Below are 21,026 nucleotides of genomic sequence, written 5' to 3'. Positions count from 1 at the left end.
CATAGATACAATGAGAATATTTCATATCCAGCTCAGGTGCAAACAAGGGAATAACTGTATGACCTAAGCACTGCTCTTACACATACAAACATGAAATACAAAGGGTACTCAAAGGTCAAGAAACATCAAAGGTAGAAGACATGGATGTCTGCTGCTTGAACCTTGTTCCCGAGTCCACCTAGTAATTTAGATCATAGCAGCTTTAGGCTGACTCAGCCCAGCCTTCCAGGGGCACAGTTTTTTCTTAGCTCACGTTGAATGACTGCCAGCCTATTGTTCCTGGCTATTGTTGTCTGAAAAGACAACATGTACTAAAGATGAGAAACAGGAAATGTTCATTTGTCCTCTTTATGGTAGAAGAAATTTTCCAGATTCCACGTATTGAGGTGATTGCTCAGAAGAGTTTTTTTCTTCAAAATGCGTAAGAGCTCAGTCCCTGGAACAATGCTGATGACCAGTCACAAAAATGCATCACATGATTTTGTATTTTGTTAAAGCAAACACTACCCACTTTCATCTAAATGCAGAGTAATGCATGCTTCTTACAATGAATAGACTGTGAAATACTTATTTAAATAACTTATTAAGGAACGTCACAGAGTTTCTTTTCTGGTTTTAGCTACATGCCAGAATATGTCTCTCCTCTGAGATGATTACTGTCCAATAACTTCTTTTTCCTTTTGCTCCCAACAACTGTGTCTTTGTAGCTTGTTACTTTTCCGCTTTTAACTGGTTCTTGGCAATTTGTGATCTTCCTTGCTACAAAGGGTCTCCTTCACACATCAGTTCCAGTGCGATTGCTTCCCTGCACAAGCTGATGGTGACACCACACAGAACACAGGATTTGCCGTGTGCAATCCATGCCAACAGGCTTTGCTTCCAAGGTCAGGTCCTCACCCTAAGCAAATTGTTCTGGTTGGTCACTTGCAAACCCAGCCCTTGCTCAGCCTCCTCCCCTTGCCTGGGCAGCTCAAAGATCACTAGAAAGAATCATTAGTAAAGAAGCAGGAAAGGACATAGATTTGGGGAAGAGAAAGTAGTCTCAAAGTACCAGTAAAAGTGACCTGATGCTGACTTCCACTGTTCATTTGTATATATTTCTTAACAGTAGAGCAATAGTGAAAGTCCAGCTGCAGGTCAGGCAGACAACTGCGCCTTGTTTCTGAGGGAAACGTAAAATGCAGTTAACTTTTTGTGCCAATTATTGGCAAAAATATGTGATTAATACCCTTCATGTATCTTCTAAAACTAATACCTTATGCCTACTTCCCAGAAACAGTGACTTCACTCATGTTCTATTTTTAAAACAAGAGAGAAATTATTTTAATTTTCATTGATGTTTTCCACAAAATGTGTTTTCAGGGTTTTTACTGAGTTTATTTCTGTTTATCTAAGGTTGAATACCACCCTTTCCAAAGACCTCAGGAGCTGGTTGATTATTGTAGGAGCAGAAATATTGTTTTTGAAGGCTACTGTCCTTTAGCCAAAGGTGAAGCACTCACCCATCCTACTGTCATTCAAATGGCAAAGAAGTATGGCAGAACTCCAGCACAGATTTGCATACGCTGGAGCATACAGGTAATGAAGGGTGGTAATAAAAATGTGTCTCCTTTCTCGGGAAAAAAATGCAAATTGTTTGGGGTTTGTGCATCAAACCAGAATTTATTTATACCAGAAGATATTTCTGCTTTCAGTATGTTGATATTGGGTGAACTCGTGGCTGTACTGGGAATGTAGAATGTAGTACACAAATCATGCCAGTATTTCAAATATTAATTATTATAAATAATCTGGTTGTAGAGAATAAGAGCCACCACTAAGAAATGTTTCCAAAGTAGATATTACAAGCAGTATTCCTCCTCATTCCATTTCTGTCACTGAATATAAAGTACTAAGCAGTGAAATAATGTATTAAGTTGATATAAACCATGTCATGTGTTGGAAATCAACAGTGTATGTAACTGCAGCTGCAAATGACATGGAAAAATGTCAGTGTCCCCCAGAAAATTAAATTGGAACCTCAGAAGATGTGAGGAATTCATTGTAATGGCTTGAAGATAGATAATTTTCTTAAAATCTGCAAATTTTATTGATGAGAAGCATAATTCTTTACAGAATGGGATTGTCACTATTCCAAAGTCAACAAAGACAGAACGGATAGAGGAAAACTGCAAGGTAAGATTTGGTTATGCACTCAAGCCTGGCTAACATCCAAGTAAGAGTTCTCAATATTTTGGGTTCCCTTCCCATTTTCCTTACCAGTTTCATACTGGGGTAACTCATTCAAAATTGGCGAATGGGTATTGTGAAATGACCACAATGTAGGAAAAAAACTGTAACTCACAAATATCAGAAAATACCTGGAGAGCTAATTACTGTGAATAAAGAAATTGGCAGTTGATTTTTGTAATTAATAGTTCTAGTTATTACCTGTCTGGTTGTAGAACATCCTAATCTGGCTATGGTTACATTCTTTTTGTGATAGGCACATAGGTCAAATGGAAGGAGTTTGGATGCTATGCATAACAGTTTATGAAAGCTTTAAAACTCACCTGGGGATAGCTCCAACATAAAGACCTTCCAAGGAAATCACAGTCCACCTGCCCTGACTCTTCCCCTACCTTCTCCTTCTACTCAATGTGCAGAAAAGGTCCCAGCATGAAGGGGCTGGACAAAGAAAAGTGGAAATGAATGAGAATTGGCAGTCTGATTCCTCCCCCGTACCTTTTCTAAATTTTCTTTTCATACCAAATAGTTTTAATTCATTACTTGTGTCTCTATTTCTCTAATCTGAAATTGTTCTTTATTTAGGGTAGGCAAAACCACAACTTCTTTCCAAAAATATCATAGGGGTATGAACTGACAAATCTGGAAGAAACTTTGCAAGAAGACAGGAATCTTCCATCTGCTGTTTTTATCCTTCTGTGTGTGTGTGTGGAGGTGTGAATCAATATACATGAGAATTTCTGCAGGTGGCCATGCCTGTTTATACAGCTCCTGCCTTGGCTGTTTATTCTGACATTCACACCGCCTTCTGTGGTACAAGCACAGCTGCTTGTGGTGCTGTATTGGGAACCAGATCAGAGAACAAAACCAGTTTGAAAATCCTTCCTTATACTTTTATTTTCCCCAATAATATTTGAAATCTAGATTAATTTCATTTTTTACAGAGTTTACTCAATGGCACCACCAATTCATTTCACACAGCTCAGGGAATGTGTTACAATCCAAACTTAAACACTTAAGGAGGAGAGAGAAAAGAACTGGCACAGTCTTTGTTTGTTGTTTATCACACCTCCCTTCTTTTTCTTTCCCTCATGTGTCTGTGTTGGCCTGAGTCTCTACCACTTCTGGTCAAGTTAGTCCTCATTAAACCCTCAGTATATAAAACATAGGGTTTCTAGTTCTGGGACTGGTCCCTGGCTTAAGCTTAAAAGGCTTGAAAGAGCAATGAGATTTGACTACAAGGATCATTCCAGAACAGTGGTTGCTGGATAATGCAGGATGGGAGGAGCTCATTTGGCTACAGTTCAGGCTCCACAGAATCTTTTTATTTAGCACAGAAGAGCTATGACAAAGAGAACAGAAGCAACTGCCTGATGATAATGTCTCAATAGGACACCTTGTAAGAAAGCACTGACACCATCGTTCACATTGCAGGTGTGGCCACAGGAGAAGGCAGTGGCTGGAAGAACCTGTGTTTGAAGACAGGTGAATGCTTTCCAGTTTGAGTTAGTACTGAGGCCCTGTGGCACTTTTTCTGTATTTAGCTGATTTGTCAAAGTTGAGTCATAGAAAAGACAGACACAGCCTTTGGCTTGTTAGCTTTGTGAATGTCCTGATACCTTGTAAAAATTCTCTTTGTCTAAAGTTCTGAGAAAGAGAACTGTAAGACTCTAAACTGAACATTGGGATGTAAGTGAAATACTGAGCTCATTCTCCCAAAGAGATTGCTGTCAGGATATTCCTATACCTACCTCTGGCAGTGACAACAGAGAGTGCTGTCAAAACCAGCTTTGATACTACCCTTGTCTTGGATCGTTGCCTGAGGCCAGAGTGCTGCAAAACCATCTTAACACAGTGTGCAAATAAACATGAGTCACTAAAGGAGCAAAGGACCCAATGGAGCCTGTCAGCTTGATGGAGTATTTTTCTATGACAAAATATAAGAATTTTCTGAAGGAAAAATATATAAAAATTGGGCCTCACATGAAAGGGAATCTTGATCAGTTAAATACTAGAATATATCTGAGGTTGATTCTGTCTGTGCTCATGATGTTAACTGTATATGCATTCCCACAGGTGTTTGATTTTACAATAACAGAAGATGATGTTGAAATTCTGAATGGAATGCATGATGGGAGACATGTTTCCTGGGATCCAAGTTTTATTGTGTGAATCAAGGTTTGAGCTTTTCTTTGCTTTCTCAGGAGTCAGTGAGTCACACCATGTAATTTTAACTCAGACAAGGTTGCAGTGAGAATCTACTCAAGATAGTGATGTCTGCCAATAATGATCACTGATTTGAAATCCTTAACATTGGCAACAGACAAAAGATGTTTTTGAGGGTAACACTTTTTTACAACCCTCAAAGAGATTTTATATTTGCATCTGAAATACTGTTCCTCAGTCCATTGAAGTCCATGCAAAGGCTCCTATTTATACCACAGACCCCTTTATATATTAAAGAGCATCAGGCTGTTTAATTCAAATGAGGAGATACTCCTTGAAAAATATAGGGCAAAAGTGCTACCTGTTATTGTGCCATATAGGTGTTGGATATGAAATAATTTTTCCAGTATTTTATTAGAGAGATACAATATATGAAGAAGAAAAAAGTGGATAAAAAAAGTTAATGTCATTATCATGACAGTATTTATGTTGTATAATTTCCTGCAAATCTCCATGAAGAATATAATTTCATTGTAATACACAATATCTGAGAATCACCAAAAAAGTTTTATGCATATCACACCATTACTATGGCATTGACTTGGAGAGTTCTATGCATATTAGTTACTAGCCTGTAGATAAACCAAAGCAGTAATCTTTCCAGCCAAGTTCAGGTACAAATAAACTATTTGCAAGGCTGAAAGATGAGCAGCAAGCTGCATGAGCCAAAAAGACATCTTTATTATTACTTACTGGAAATTGCAGTGAGTTTTTGGTAGCTTTTTGTGAGAATAAGTTTAGATTTCATTTTGGGTTTGTTCAGGAAATCCCATTAAGAGACCATACTGTTCCTTATATTTTCTTATAAAATAGATATCTCTACAGAGAGGTGAATATTGACAAATGTAGCTCACAGATCTGTTTTGAGAAATATGCCTGCAGAATCTATTGGCTTAGTATTCAACTTGTAGTCTCATTGGCTTGATATTTTAAGAGTTCCTGTGTCTAGAAAGGTATGGAAAATCTGATTATGATTTATATTGTGTGTGGACTTCCTGAGGCAGTTTTCCCAGTGCTGTTCTGCTTTGGTCATATTGTGAAACAAAGCTCCTTAGCTTTTTATGAAGAAGTGGCTTACAGCAATCACATATTCTAGCCTGCATTGTTTGTCCTCAAAGTGTAGAGCTTCTATACAGCTTGGCTAAAATCCAGACAAATTTACCTTTTAGATAACAGCTCCTCAGAATTATTGTCTAGCTGTTTCTAGTAAACTTGTCCACAAAAAATTGTCTAGATTTGCCTCTAGAATAATTTCTATGAAAAACAAGATATTGTAGGAAATGCTGCTCACCAACGCCTGCAGAGTGTGGTGTTCTGAGAAATATACACAATTTCCAGAGCAAGGTTATTTTCTAGTTTCAAGCCTGGCCCGCAGTCTGGGGAGCTCCAGTACCTGGGAATTATCTTTTAGATAACAAAATTATCTTTTAGATAACAAATTTGTCTTTCAGACAAATTTATCTTTTAGATAACAACTCCTCAGAATTATTGTCTAGTTTTTTTTCTGGTAAACTTGTCCACAAAAATTTGTCTAGATTTGCCTCTAAAATAATTTCTATGAAAAACAAGATTTTGTATGAAATGCTGCTCACTATTACCTGCACAGTGTGGTGTTCTGAGAAATATACACAATTTCCAGAGCAAAGTTATTTTCTAGTTTCAAGTCTGGGGGGGGCTCCAGTACCTGGGAATGCCACTTTAGGTGTCTAAGAACTGCTGTGTGCCTGGCTCAGCTGTATGATGAGGGGTTCAATAGTTCCAAGCAGTAAGGCTCATTTATAAAACAAATGTAATTTTTAGGCATTTTTTTAGCTTTTGCATGAAACTGTGGCAATGATTTAGTGAAAGTTGGAAAGATTGTCCAAAAGTAAACCCTTCTACCAGTGGCTCTCAGCTAATACTGCTTTTGAAAAGAACAATGCCTTAGCAGTATGAAAAAAAAATTGTGCTGTTGAGGGACTCCTTCCTTCACAGTGTGTCTGACTTGGTGAAACAAGGACTAGAAGTGAGTCATGTGCCTGATATTTCCTAAATAAGGCTTTTGGCAGTGATGACTTTCTAAGAATTTACAAAACACAGGTTGGAGTTTCACCTCTAGTTCTCTCTAAAGAAACAGACATCACATCAACATACTGCTTCAAACATAAATGGTGTGTCAAAGGAACCAAATTTTTATGTAGGCTAGCAAACTCTAGCTCCAGTGTGACCAGAACAGTGTCAGGACTACATGGCTAGAGCTCCATGCTCATTACAACACTGGGCACTTCATTCTGACTGATCACCTCCCTGTTCTGAGCTAATTGGAATTAAACCAGATTTTCTTGCCAATGCCCCACATAGGTGACCTTAGGCTACTGTGAGAATGGCTGTGAGTTCAGTAATATATTTCAGTGTTCTTTCTGTCAAAGAGATTTTACAATGTTTTTGATGTCTGCACCTGCTTTTGCAAGGAAGGCAAGCCAGGATTTTCTCAGGCTAGATCATGCTATCTTAAACAGTTCAGTGAGTAATGAGAGGAATAATCAGGAACAGTATTACTAAAAAAGCATTCTTCTTAAGCTGTGGCAGGTTACAGTTTCAATCTGATACTTTTCTAACTACATTCAAGGCAAATTGTTGTTTCAGGCCTTTTTTCTGTGGTGGGGTTTTTTTCATTATTTTGTAATCTTTCCTAGAATTTTCATTGCTGCCAATTAGTGCCTTTAGAACTACAGAAGAGTTTAATTTTAGCTATGTACTAAGTGAGGTGTAATCTGAGAGGACTCAAGGTTTTAAGTGCTGGGACTCAGCTCACCAAGCTATCTTTCTCCTGGTTGTGATGAGCAGTTTTGCACATTATGCCTCACTAATAGCCATTGTTTTCTGTTAGAAGCTATAATTGCCCAAGAGTCTGAAACCCTGTTATCTCCTGTGGCCTTGGGATAGATCACTGAAGCCTCTTCCTTTGACTGTGGTAATCACAAGTTTTACATCATGTAAATTTAGAATCATTGAGCAAGTCCTCTTTTACTTTTGGTGAGGTTGCAGAAGGAAAGACAGACTTAGTGGATTCGTATTTTGTGGCCCTATCTACAACTACATTGGGGTTACTCTGGCCGTAATAATTTTCTTTTTAAGCAAAGGCTGCTGAAGAGTAAGTCCACACCACCTCATCTAAATGAGCCTTTCTAAAGTACTCCCAACATTGGTCAAAGAAATGAGACAACTAACGAGGAATTAACAAGTGAACACTAATGAGATTTAGGAATAGCAAGCAGGGAAGAGTAATTTATGGTAAGAGACACAGAAGACCAGAAGGGTATAAAAGTGGTGGACATACAAAACCAGAAAGTTTATTTCTGTTTTTTATTTCTTCTTTAGTCAGTTAGCCTAGAGGTGCTCATTTTGTAAGATTTTGTTTTGTTTTAAACTCAGAATTTATCCCTCAAGTGAATTCTTGGAATTATATGCAAATTCTTCCCCAGGGTTGAAATTCTTCCTCTTGCTCTTATTTCTGTAAAACAAACTTTCCCTAGAGAGAAAATCTGTTCACCTTTCTACAGTGACCCTTTTCAGGATGCATCAATGCATCCATTTCATCTTTGTAACCCATCACCTTGCCAACAGGATCAGGGAATACACCAGAAAACTGAAGGCACTTCTTCTTCCCTATCATTATGTCATTTATGGCAGTGACTGATTGGGACACTCCTTTTCAGTTGAGATAAACCATTACTTAAAATAAGATGCAATTTATCAGTGCTCTCTACCTGAATGCAGTCAGCTGCCTCTGCAAGAGCTCTGTGACTCCTAATGGAAGGAAACTCTTGAAACAAATAAGGAAAAGAAAAATATAAACTAAAAGTCAGTGGAAAGGGTGAGGCCATTTTCTGTGCAGCCAAGTTGCTTCCTGCCTGACTCTGAGTAGCTCCCTCTCCTATTTTTCTTGTTTATTTTTGGTTTTCATCTCTTATATTACTGGAGATGAAGGCACCTGAGAATGTTTCCTAGGAAAATAATGTAAACGAGTTTTTAAAGTGAATATTCAGGATTTATTTTTTTTTAAATCAGGCTGCAGAAGTGTTTCTATCACACCTGTCCCCCCAACATGACTTCCAAGTCATTCTTTTCTGAGTAGCCAATGTAGAAAATTAACTGTAATAGTGGTAAGTAGATTCACAAATCTACTAGGCCAAGCCGACTGCATAATATTCACACCTCTGTGGCTAACCCATGCTTTTGAAAATGGGGATAAAGGTGGTGTAGCTCTTGCAGCTGCTGATTGAATCCAAGGCAGTTAACAATGATATCCAAGCAAACTATTGCATGCCAATTTCTTAACTTCTTCAATTCTTTCCCTTCAGACTTGAGCTTTTCCTAATAATATGTTCAGCTTAGTGGACTAAAAATAAAGTGCAGATTCTCACAAAAATGAATATAGTAAAGTTTTTACAGTTGCCTTTTTAAACAAAAAGGCCATTTAATTAATATTATTTATCAATGTCAAGAACTTAAAACCAGACCATCTAAATTACAGAATACTAATACTTTGAAAAAATATGTGTGCTTTAATCTTTGCAATTTTCTCATGACTTTTTTTTCCCCCAAACCAGGTTTTTGATTCTAATCTGAGGAAAGAAGATATGAAAATTTTGAACACTGAATAACAACAGAAAATTAATTTATCTAACCTATTCCCTGTGGAAAGAATAATTTAAAACCAGATTGTTCTAAACTGGAAAAGTGATGTAACTGGAACATTGATTAATTTAACTGAACAATAAATCTGAATTGTTCTCTTAGGTACTCAGTATACTCAAGAATCAGTATAAATGGTTTGTAGTTACTCTAACGTAACAAATTAATAAAATAATTTAATTTAGTCTTTGTAGCTTTCTTAAAGATGCAGAAATACTTTCAGTGCCTTCTCTGCTCTCTTAGAACTTTCTGATATAGTCTCCCAGTATGGGTTGAGTTATCTCACAATATTATAATTTTTTTCTGCCTGCATGTACTTCATTTAAGGTGTCCTTTGAACCCATTTGAACACATTAATTAGGCATATTTTTTTCCTTACAGATTTTGAAAAGTATCAATTACTTGAAGGCACGTAAGAGCATGCTACAATGCATGTAAATCTTGATGAGTGATTCAAAATATGGAATATTTGTTCAGGGATTGCAGCAGAATAATGAATCCAACTTTTTTATTTCTTCTAGTCATGACAATTTTGGGGGATTCTGCAGGCCATTCTTGGTATTTTCTTGGTGACCAATCCTGCACTCTGGTACTGTTTCACAGATTTCCTGTCAGGACCCAGCACTTCACAGAGGAATGACTCCCTTTGTGACTAAGTTGCATCAGGATGAATAAAAGTAGTTTTTGCATATATGGGCAAAGACTTTTGAAAAATGCAGAAGAATGATGTGTTGGAGAAAAATCCTTTGCTAATCTCTCTCACAGGGATTGTCACTATCTTTTCAAGATGGATAGTGTTCAGACACTCCTCTGATGCAATTGTGAGTTGTCCAGCTGCACTGGGACAGTTTGGTCTGGTGCTGTCAGAGGCCACCAGTCTTTTGATATGCAGGCATTGGGTGGACCCCAGCTTACAGCTTCTTTTCTGACAAGATCAAAGCATTTTCCTGCAAGGAAATTGCTCTGTGACTAGCCAGGTTTCTGCAATCCCTACCACACTAAGCTGTCACTGGAAGTTCCACAAGAACTTTGGCTGCCACACAGTATTAATTTGTTGTTCATGACATTCCCTAAAATGGGAGTTTCTGCTCATCCTGAAAGCTACGTAAGAGCATTTACATACTCAGATCCCAGTGAAAAATGTGTCTGTCTATGGATGCTAGTAGACATGGTGCAGAACATTTTTTTTAACCAGTTTAGCCAGGTGAGGCATCTGTTTTGTGTCAGTTTGGTGTCCTGATATGTACAACCTTCTTGCTGGCATTTGACAGAGACCTGCATTCTGGTTATTTCTGAAATGCATGAGTAACACTGTGTTGTTCTTTCTCCTTATTCTGACCATAGGCAATTCCAGAGTTCTCAAAGGAGCCATGTATACACTGGATTTCTGTAGTAGGAGTGCAAGCTTCCTTATCAGTGGACAAGGCAGTTGGAGAGGTACTGAGAAAGAGTTCTCATTCTGTTGGTGGCTTGTTCTCCAGGTGAGGCTAGAGTGTAACCCTGGTGTAAACCCCCTTGCTAAATACTTGCCAGCTACTACAGTTTTGGTAGAGTTGGCTGGACAAGCCTGAGTCCTGTGTTTGTGGTTTGGCCCTTGTAAGCAGGTTAGAACCTGTGCAGTTGAGCCATGTAAACCTATCTTCTCTGAGGGTTTAGACAGCCTTCAGTGCAAATCCAGCTGATCTGGCTCCATTTGCCTGTGAAGAGTGAAGCTATATTTCAGTTTCCTCACTGCCAAAATGTCAAGAAGGCTGTAAATGTGTGTGGTCATCTAAGTTTAATGAAGCTTTTTGTGATACAAGTGTCCAGCTTTCGGAATGGAACTGAAATTGCCTGCATATTTTGCCCAGTGCTGCACCTGGATTGGGGCAACTCCTTGAGGCTGAGAGAAGCAGAGGTGAAGGACTTGGGGGTGCTGGTGGATAAGAGGCTGGACATGACCCTGCAATGCAGCTCAGAAAGCCAATTGTACCCTAGGCTGCACCATAAGGAGTGTGGGCAACAGCTCAAGGAAGGGGATTCTGCCCCTCTGCTCTGCTCTGGCCAGACCCTACTTGCAGTGCTGTGTCCAGCTCTGGGGTTCTCAGCACAGGAAAGACATGGACCAAACATGGTCAGAGCAGGTCCAGGGGAAAGATGCAAATAATGATCTCAGGGCTGGAGAACCTCTTATGAGGAAAGGCTGAGCTGGGTTTGTGCAGTCTGGAGAAAAGAAGGCTCTGGGATTACTTTCTTGTGATGCTTAAGTCTATAAAGGAGGCCCTACAAGAAACCTGGAAAGGGACTTTTTACAAGAGCATGTAGTGTCAGGCCAAGAGAGTGGCTTCAAACTGAAAGAGTGTGGGCTTAGTTTCAATATTGATAAGAATGTCTTTGCTGTGAGGGTGGTGAGGCCCTGGAACAGGTTGCCCAAAGAAAGGGTGGATGTGCCCATCCCTGGAAGTGTTCAAGGCTAGGTTGGATGGGGCTTTGAGCATCCTGGCCTAGTGAAAGGTTGATCTTTAATGGACCTTAAAGATCACCCAGTTCCTATTCCTGCCCATGGCAATGGAATAGGAACTGGGTGATCTTTAAGGTCCATTCCAACCCAAACCATTCTATGGTTCTGTGATTCTACACAGCCTCTGACAATTTGCTGGGTGTCACATCTCTGAGCTGGTATCCTCTCAGCTGGTAACCAATAGCCTGGACATCAAAGCCTGCACATCTGACTAATGAAACCGTGAATCATTCTGTCCTTTAATTAAAGCATGTTCCTTTAATATGTTCCTCTTACTTAAAATTATGTGAGAATTATTTCCTAGAAGAAAATGCCTAATGAATGCACTTTTATTTAGTATTTTCTATGTATTAGATAAATAAGGGGGAAAGCTTGAAATATCCTGGGGTATGTTGGGCAGTTGCAGGGGATACATATGTCAACCTCAAGCATGATTTATCTCATGTGCCTTTTCTGACAGTGGTGACTTAACGGCTGCATTTTTCTCCAGGCTCTCAGGAGGATAAATATCTTTTTAAGTTTCTAGCTTTGTGGTAGAAGAGTAAATGTCTGTTTGCCACTGTAATTTATCTGAGTCATTCTGGGAGAGGTGGAGCAATTGAAGCGTGACTATTAGCATAAATAAGGGGACCCTCTTCCTGAGGGTAGAATACTTGTGCTGTCTTTTCCCCATAACAACTGCTACAGCTAATTGATGGGCAAAATGCTTTAAACTGGAAGACTCAATATATTGTGCTTTGGCCTACTGTGATATTCTTTTACATTTCAATTTGGAGTTAACAAGAGCAGAACAAGGAAGGAAGAAGAATATTTCTGCAGCAAGTGCAACAGTAGAATACACCAGAGCTGGCATTTCACATACACCAAAAGTGGTTTTTCTTTTAAAAAGAATATACAATATATTCTTTTAAAAGAGTGTTAAGTAGTTGCCCTTGCCAATTTTGTTCCTGAAAAAATGCATAAAAAATCTTTTCTTTGTACTTTCAAACAGTTGTTTTACAACATCCTCTAAACAGAGTTTTGGGGTTTGGGGTTTTTTTTAGTTTTTGGGTTTGGGTTTTTTGATTTTGTTTATTCGTTTGTTTGGGGTTTTTTCATGTGGAAACACCAACACCGATTCCGGGGGGAGCCGCTGGTGAGTCACTCTGCAGGCCCAGGAGTGCGGGTAGCAGCCACCGGGCCTGCCACGGCAAAAACACACCTTGGTTGTAGTGAGAACATGGAAGAGCTTCTTCCAGGTGTTTCCTTAAACATGACTTACACAGTCCTGGAAGAGAAGAGGGAGAGCTGAGGTAGCATACGGGATACTGCCTTTGGCCATGGCCTTTCTGGGCCTACTCGGGGGGCAAGAAGCCGGGCGGGCGCGGAGCTGCCTCCGGCACCCCGCCAGGCGCAGGAGCGTGCTCGGAGCCGGCCGGGCCGTGCCAGCACCTACTTCCCGGAATGCCGGGGGTGCCCGGTGCCGGGAGGCGGCAACTCCCAGGTCAGGGACGGCTGGAGCCCTCCCTGCATCCCCCGGCCGGCAGGCGAGGGGGTCCCGCGGGGGAGTTCTTCGCCCCGCGCCTTCGTGTGCCAGGCAGGAACGCCAGCGCCCGCGGCTGCTCCCGCCCCGGCGGGCGGGACGGGGCAGGGCCGGGCTGGGAGGAGGGATCGGAAGGGCTGGGCAGCAGTGCAGAAACATTAAAACCACCGAGCCCCCCAGCCCGCCCACCGGAGTTGCTCCGCAGGCACGCAAGATGTGCGGGGCCGGTCTGGGCTCCGCGCCGCGCTTGAGCGAGGTAAGGCTCGGGGAGCCGCGCACTCCCCGCACCGCGGGGACGCCCCCGGTCCCAGCGCTGCGGTCCCCGCTCGGCGCGACCCCCGGGGCCACGAAACAAAACAGGAGAGGTGGGGAAGAGGCTACCTGGACACCGGCGTGCCCGGCTGCGTGCCGCGGGCAGCGGAGGCGGTGCGGGACGGGAGCCACGCGCGCTGGGGACCGGAGCGGGGCCGGAGCGGTGCGGGCTGAGCTCCGGAGCCGTGCGGGACAGGAGCGGTGGGAGTTTTATGTCCGGGAGCGATGCGGACTGGAGCCCGGGAATGGTGCGGGGAACCGAACCCATGCTTTGCCTCGCTTAGGCTGTAATTTAACAAATCTTCTTGTTCTTCTTTCCTTGCGTGATATTATGTGTTTAATTCTTTTTAAATGTCCACTACGAAACCTTTATGTGTAAAGGGGGTTTCCTCTGGATGCGTATTCCTTAATTATGCCAATTTCAAAAGCTTGCCATACGAGTTATTTAAATGCAAGGGGGTTTTTTGACATTCTTTGTTTCAGACCCATGGAATGGGCTTGCTCTCCAGCTTAATTCCATATTTTTCTTGTTTTTCTAAACTTTTTACTGCTGTGGGCTTTGTAAAGTATATTCTTACTTGTATTTAGCAAGGGCACTCCTTACCTGTTTACAGCTTTGAGATGATCTCTTGTTTATATTTACATCAGTGAATTTACCACTGTTTGAGATGGCATCAGTAAATTGCATAACTACCCCCTTCCAAAGTGTATTGAGACTTTATTAAGGGAGAAGAATACGGGTCTTCTGTCAAGTAATTTCTGTGCAGACTTTCGTACATTTAGAGTTAAATCTAATCAAGCAAGCCCTTTCTCTTTTTTAATCTCTGCTGTTGCATTTCCCACTGAAGAAAAAACACTAGAACTTACTGCTGGGGAGCTTTGAGATCTTTTGTGTTGGAAGTAATAGAGTCCTTGCTGACTCCAACTTGTTCAGTTCTGCATGACAGAACTTTTTTTGTCTTATTAGCTTTACCTATTGAATATGCCTAACCACCTTTTAAACATATTTTACCAGCTGAATGAAACTGATTCATGTGTGAATACATTTATGACTCTGATGCACAGTTAAAACAGCAGATTATTTTAAACCCTTTAGCATTTGCTACACTATTTGTCTTCCTTTCTTTTAAGTGTGGGTTTTGTGCCTCTTGTTCTCAGGGCTGCAGTTTGTGAGGCCGTGCAGCAGTGCCGGGCAGGCTGTGGGGCCAAGGAGCTGCGGGGCAGCCACCGGGTTTGCGGTCGGCGTCACCATCCGGTGGCCGCTGGGGGAGCAGTCCCCAGCCAGGCACCATGAACTCCGGCACCACTGCCCCGCAGAAGGTCACCAGCAACCCCACCAACACTGATGTCAACTATGTCATCAAAGAGCATTATAATTACACGGGAAAGCTAAATGAGAGTGTGGACACTGGAATTAAAGTGACGTCGGTGGTTTTTATCATCATTTGCTGCTTTATAATCTTAGAGAACATTTTTGTCTTGCTTACCATCTGGAAAACCAAGAAGTTTCACAGACCCATGTACTATTTCATTGGGAACTTAGCTCTTTCAGACTTGCTGGCTGGTGTGGCTTACACTGCCAACCTCCTGCTATCTGGACACAAAACCTACAGCCTGACCCCCAACCAGTGGTTTGTAAGAGAAGGCAGCATGTTTGTTGCCTTGTCAGCTTCTGTGTTCAGCTTGTTGGCCATTGCCATTGAGAGATACATCACCATGCTGAAGATGAAACTCCACAATGGCAGCAACAGCTTCCGCTCCTTCTTGCTGATCAGTGCGTGCTGGGTCATCTCCGCCATCCTCGGGGGGCTCCCGATCATGGGCTGGAACTGCAAGAACCTCTTGTCCAACTGCTCCACCGTGTTGCCTCTCTACCACAAGCACTATATTCTCTTTTGCACAACCGTTTTCACTGGCCTTTTGTTATCTATTGTGGTCCTCTACTGCAGGATCTACTCCATGGTGAGGACTAGGAGCCGCAGGCTGACATTTCGGAAAAACATTACCAAAGCTACCAGGAGCTCAGAAAAGTCACTAGCCTTGCTCAAGACAGTGATCATAGTCCTGAGTGTCTTCATTGCCTGCTGGGCTCCTCTGTTCATCCTCCTTTTATTGGATGTGGGGTGCAAAGTGAAGACCTGCCCAATCCTCTATAAAGCAGAGTATTTCTTAGTGCTGGCCGTGCTCAATTCAGCCACGAACCCTATCATCTACACCTTGACAAACAAGGAGATGCGGAGGGCTTTCATCAAGATTTTGTGCTGCTGCACATGTCCCCCAGCAGATTCTGGGACCAAATTCAAACGGCCAATCATTGGGGGCATGGAGTTCAGCCGGAGTAAGTCTGACAACTCCTCACACCCACAGAAGGAGGACGGTGACCATCCTGAAACCATCATGTCTTCGGGCAATGTTACCTCATCTTCTTAGGAGTAACCATGAGGGTGTATTTCAGAGTCTTCCTCTGAAATCAGGGAGCTGGGACGCCTCCTGCTCACAGCAGCAGCGTTGGGCTGAGTGAGCAAGTAGCATTAGTTCTAATGAGGCAAACGGTGCACTTGCGAGACTGGAGTTCAAGAAATGGGACACACTGTTCTGGCTTGAAAATCTTTTTCCCTGGAGCATGTTTTGTCTTTGCGCTGAGGCAGCTCAGGATTGTCAGGCGCATTCATATCCTGAAATCTCCTTAGTAACTCTGAAAGACTGATGCCTTGGTGAAATGATGCCTGGTGTGTGTGAGAGAAAGAGAGAGGGGGAGGAGGGAAAGGGAGAATGAATTTTTTTTTTTTCCTGTGAGAAGAATGTGAAGTTTTTTCTCTTCACAGCAAACCACTGACACAAAGATCTTTCTGTACTGAATTTAGTGGTGTTTGTTTAGTACTTAACATGGAAGGAGATCACACAAATATAACTTAGACCACATACAACCATAATTGGCATAATTTTGCAGAGCTTTTAGTTAAGTCACAAGGGTTTGTTCGCAGAGTCCAAAGCTCTTGGGGTTTTACTTAGCAAGATCATAGCTGTGAATTTTTGCTGTCAGTCTGTATTACATTTGAAGACCATGAGCTAGATTCTGCAGTTACTTTCGCCTGTACAATTCCATTGGCTAAGACAGACTTAATGGAGTAGCTCAGAGGGGCATTTGGCCCCATATTTTAATTGCCTTTTTATTCTATAGCATTAAACTGCATTATCATGAAAAATGCAAGAAAGAACTAAATATCATTTCTCTTCAAGATGACTTGAATGTCTACAAAATAGTAAAAAATACTATTGACAACAGTGGGATTTTTGCCTAAGTAAGAAGAGCTAAAAACTGAAGGGGTATTTGAGTGTCAGTTTCACAGTCTTTCCAAAAGTAAGGATCAGTTGGAAAATCAGAAAAGAGTACATCAGGTTTCAGAAAAAATAAAAAGAAAGTTGAAGTGAAATGACTATAGATAAATGCACTTCCATAACAAAATGCAATACATTTTGGCACATTTTATTAATGTTTATAATTTCAGCAAAGATGTCTGTATTTGATCATGGAAGAAGTACCTGTTGTTAAATTGAATGTATTTCAGCATCATTTTTACTTGTCTATTTTTCTAACCTGTGCTAATGGGGTTGAATGTGTATAATGTAAATAAGATACAGGAGTCTTCATGCACCTAGAGTGTTACTATAACAAATGTGGTATATCTGGGATAGCTGAGAGCAATTGACTTATCTACAGTCATCAGCAACTCCTAGGACTGGTATTTTGTAAAAAAAATGTATTGCCTTTGTAGTAAAATTTCCAGTGCAATTAAACTGTTGGGGTTTTTTTTCTGGTTTAAAAATAGTATTTAAAATGTTTCTGACTTTTATTGTTCAATTTGCACATAGCTTTATTGACTTCTAAACATTAATAAACTGATTTTTTAAATGAGTCTATTATCAGATTACTAGCAGTTTTGTACTGTTGTGGTGGTTTCATGCCATGTGTGGTTTCCACAGAAGTTGGTGAAAGAATTCCTCGATTTTAGTACATGCTGGGATTAAGTCCATTCTGTAGGGACATAACGTGTAATATCACAGGATTATGTAAAATACAGAACTAATTTTAAACTATAACTTTCTTGTCGGCATGTGCTGTATGGCTGAAATGCCACTAGAAGAATCTCTACAAGAGCAATTCTCCTCAGACAGCCTATGAAGTACAAACAGAAGGAAAACCAGACAGTTGCTAGTTTTACCATGACTGCCTAGAGTAGAAAAGTGAAGTAATTCACTTGTATCACCAGTATAATTCATAAGTTCAATTCTCAGCCTATTGCAAACGTCAAGGAAGTTTATGAAACACAGGATGGTGGCTCAGCTGCGTGAGCGCTGCAGCTCCGTTGGGTCTGCCAGTGAAGGCCATGGCAGTGTCGTTGAACAGATACTGCCTTACTTTTCCCAAAGGTTTGACTTCCATTTCCTTTCCAGTGGCCGTTCCCTCTCAGAATTACTTTTAAGTTCCATGGAGCCCGTACCGGATGCAGTTGGAGAGCGAAGATAAACCTCACCTTCTCGTACTGTATGTCATCGCTGTGCAGGGCTGACTGTGGGAAATGAGAGCCTACTCACCGAGGAAGGCTCTGGGTCATAACCTCACTTCCTGAAGGAAATTCCAAAAATGCCCTGAAGACAAAAGAGTGGAAGCAGGCTGGAATTTCTCTCCATCTGTCTGCCTGTATGGAAGGAATGATTTCATGTGTGCTCACTTCCTAGCCTTTTAAATAGTGACCTGAGCAGGGCTGAAAAAAGCGTCAAATCTGTATTTGTGCACAAGATAAAGTGTCTCTTGGCTCAGGCCTTCATTTGGGCAGGGATGGTTTACCCTGGCTGCTGACAGTCATGAGGGAAAGCACTGCTTTGTCCCAGGGATAAAGTCACTTCTGTGCAGAGCAACGAAAATGTATAAACCATGGAAGCCCAAGTTAAACCCTTGTGCTACCAATGAGTAAATAAATGCAATGTACAGGGATGAGGCAATGCACAGGGACATCTGAATTTGTAGGGGTGTTTTTATCTGAGGGACTGGGACCCTTCTGCTCCTGAAGCCTTGCAGGCATTAATGTTGTTTGTCCCACACATCTGAGATCCTGTGACAAAGGCTGAGCTGTGTCATCTCAGCACGGTGCCACTGACCCCTTGTGACTACCACCCCATTTCTGTACTAGGAGCTGATAGCCACAGTTGAGTCATTTCCCTTCCCTTCCTGGTGTTTCTGTATCCCTTGCTTATCTCATCTAAGCACTGTGTGCCTTTGTGGAAAATGACAGTTTCCCCTGTGGAGGTGACTGTGTGATGGGAGCCCAGTTCTGGGAGGAAACTCAAAGGCCTACGTAATGCACTCAGTAAAAGATGTGCACACCCTAGAGTGTGGCACTGGGCCATGGGAAGCATTTCCTACACTCCTGGTCATGGTGACTGAAATCTGCTTCTTCCACAGATACTCCACATGCAAGTAGACAAGATTTGCACACGCAATAATAGCTGTAATAAAATAACAGCATTAATACCAGTAAGGTGAAAAAAATGAAAAAGCCATTTTGTCCAGCTCCTCAGCCATGGCCATGCATTCCCATACACCAGCAGGTTATGCCAGAGCTACCACACAGTTTTGAGGGCTGCAGTGTAGAAAGCACCCTTCTGAGCCCTGGGCTGCCTTTTGTGTGCCTGGAAAGGGCATGCAGCTTTGTCCTGGTGATGGCCATGTGACAAACAGGCAGAGAAAATGAACTCAGAACTGAAAAGGTGCATTATACCGAATGTCTACGTGAAATACAATAGCCTGAATTATTCAGAGCAACCTGGTCCTTTGATGTTTATTCTTTTTCCTTGCTGTTCTTCCAGTGCAAGGAATAGAACAGGGATAGAAAATTATCATAAAATCTGTCTGTTACTTCCCTGGCAACTCCCTGCCCAGGTATTCTGTGTGAGAGCCAGGTATAGCAGGCTGCATATTGAGCAAGAGAGGAGCTGCAGCTGGAATGCCCCATGGACCACTCTGCTGGAACTAACCTTTGGCTTCCTGTACACCACAGGCTGCCAGGACTAAAATAGGGAACAGAAATGTATAAAAATACTGTTATCCATCCTTATTTTATCCTGTCACCTAAGAATTGCCCAACTGTAACATTCCTTAATTCCTAATCTGGCCCAGAAGATCTCAATACTGATTGCATTTTGTATGGGATGAGGCATTATCAGATGTTGTAAAAAGGGTCAAACTGACAAAGCATTCAAAACCATGGGTACGCAAACTAGAGCTATGTAACCTGCTCAGCTCTGAAACGCTGGAAATTCCCCAGACTTCTGAAGTTTGCCAGAAAACATCTATTGTATTTCAATAATTCCCCATATGTTTAGTTGTTTTTTTTTCTTTTGAAAAGGAGATTAATTCAATAGAACAAAAGTGTCAAGATTTAAGAAGCAAACAAAGAAATTCTAAACAAAATCCACATAATTTAAGTTCCTGTAATTTCACACTTTTCTAATCAAATCTATTTACAGATTGAAAGAGTTTGCTTATTAGCTATCATCTGATTTATTGTGATAGAACCTTATTTCATTTTACACAGTTAACAAGAATTGCATAGGGTCATGAAATCTCCCTTCAACTATTACTCTATGCAGAGGATTTTCTATGGTAATTAACAGTTATTGAATCCACTCTGCACACATAAGCTATAAGAGCATGTGGCACAGTAACTTGTACAAGTTTTGTGATTAAATAAGAATTTAGAGAAACCTGGTAGCCAATCAGCCAGTATAAATTACAGTATAATCCAAAAGATTGGGTGTGTCTGGGGGTTTTTGTTGGTTTGGTTGGTTGGTTTGGTTTGGTTTGGTTTGGTGTGAGTTTTTTGTAAGTTTGGAATGTAATTAGTGTACACTTAGGTGATCCACTGAAGAGAATGACGATGTTAAGGACCACATCCCCTGCAGCACCAAGATGACTCAATGCTTGAGTGTCAGGGTTTGAAGCATTGTATCAGGGCAGCAGCAGCAGATATTTGTGCATGTACAATACAACATTGTATGGGAGCTCCCCAAGCCCTCGGTGCTGCCCAGGCCCTTCCTCTGCTGAGCAGCCCCGCTCGGCAGCTGAGCGGGAAGTGTTTCCTTGCACTTGGAGCTTCCGTGCTACCTCCACAGGACAAAAAGGCAGGAAATCCCTCAGCCACACCCAGGAATGCTCCGGCTTGGAAAAGTCCTAATAAAGCAGAGCTCACAAAGCTCTGTCAACCCTCTGTGAACCTTCCACCCAGCCTGGGGCAGCAGCCACATCATGCAAACCTGATACAAAAGGCAATATTTATTTTGAGCTTTTGGGAATGATTGCTTGGAGAAGACCCATTTTTAGGTGCATGGTACATAAAAACAGCCTGTCAGAAATGTATGTGACCCAAACCCATAAAATATTAAGATGCATCCGTAGCAATTGCAGTGTTTATTCCAAATCACTCTACTCAGCTAAAAGTGGGATTAAAATACCAAATGCACAGTTCTGAAAACAAATGGACATTTGGAAAACACAGGCTAGAG

General features: G+C 41.5%; 2 protein-coding genes across 2 annotated transcripts in view; both read left to right on the top strand.

Moving 5' to 3' along the window:
- Positions 1-9,237, top strand: part of LOC128943354 (uncharacterized oxidoreductase YtbE-like) — a 31,285-nt gene extending 22,048 nt beyond the window's left edge. The window contains exons 4-7 of the mRNA XM_054286264.1: positions 1,396-1,578; positions 2,116-2,175; positions 4,303-4,404; positions 9,045-9,237. Coding sequence (XP_054142239.1) covers positions 1,396-1,578; positions 2,116-2,175; positions 4,303-4,398 — 339 coding nt within the window. The 3' untranslated portion in view covers positions 4,399-4,404; positions 9,045-9,237. The remainder of the gene's footprint in view (positions 1-1,395; positions 1,579-2,115; positions 2,176-4,302; positions 4,405-9,044) is intronic.
- A 4,086-nt stretch (positions 9,238-13,323) lies between these two features.
- S1PR1 (sphingosine-1-phosphate receptor 1) lies at positions 13,324-16,326 on the top strand. Its single transcript, XM_054286263.1, has 2 exons — positions 13,324-13,407; positions 14,622-16,326. The coding sequence occupies exon 2, from the start codon at positions 14,754-14,756 to the stop codon at positions 15,891-15,893; it is 1,140 nt and encodes a 379-aa protein (XP_054142238.1). The 5' UTR covers positions 13,324-13,407; positions 14,622-14,753; the 3' UTR covers positions 15,894-16,326.
- Positions 16,327-21,026: the final 4,700 nt, after the last annotated feature.

This window comes from Melozone crissalis, unplaced genomic scaffold (assembly GCF_028551555.1).
Source record: "Melozone crissalis strain CALT ecotype California unplaced genomic scaffold, PUWL_Pcris_2 ptg000045l_1, whole genome shotgun sequence".
NCBI lineage: Eukaryota > Metazoa > Chordata > Aves > Passeriformes > Passerellidae > Melozone > Melozone crissalis.
Note: the sequence above shows the minus strand (reverse complement) of the source record. Positions and strands in the feature narration are given on the sequence as shown.

What these genes read in the sequence shown, in the direction of transcription:
- S1PR1 (XM_054286263.1), top strand. Translation starts at nt 14,754, where the DNA reads ATGAACTCCGGCACCACTGCCCCGCAGAAGGTCACCAGCAACCCCACC.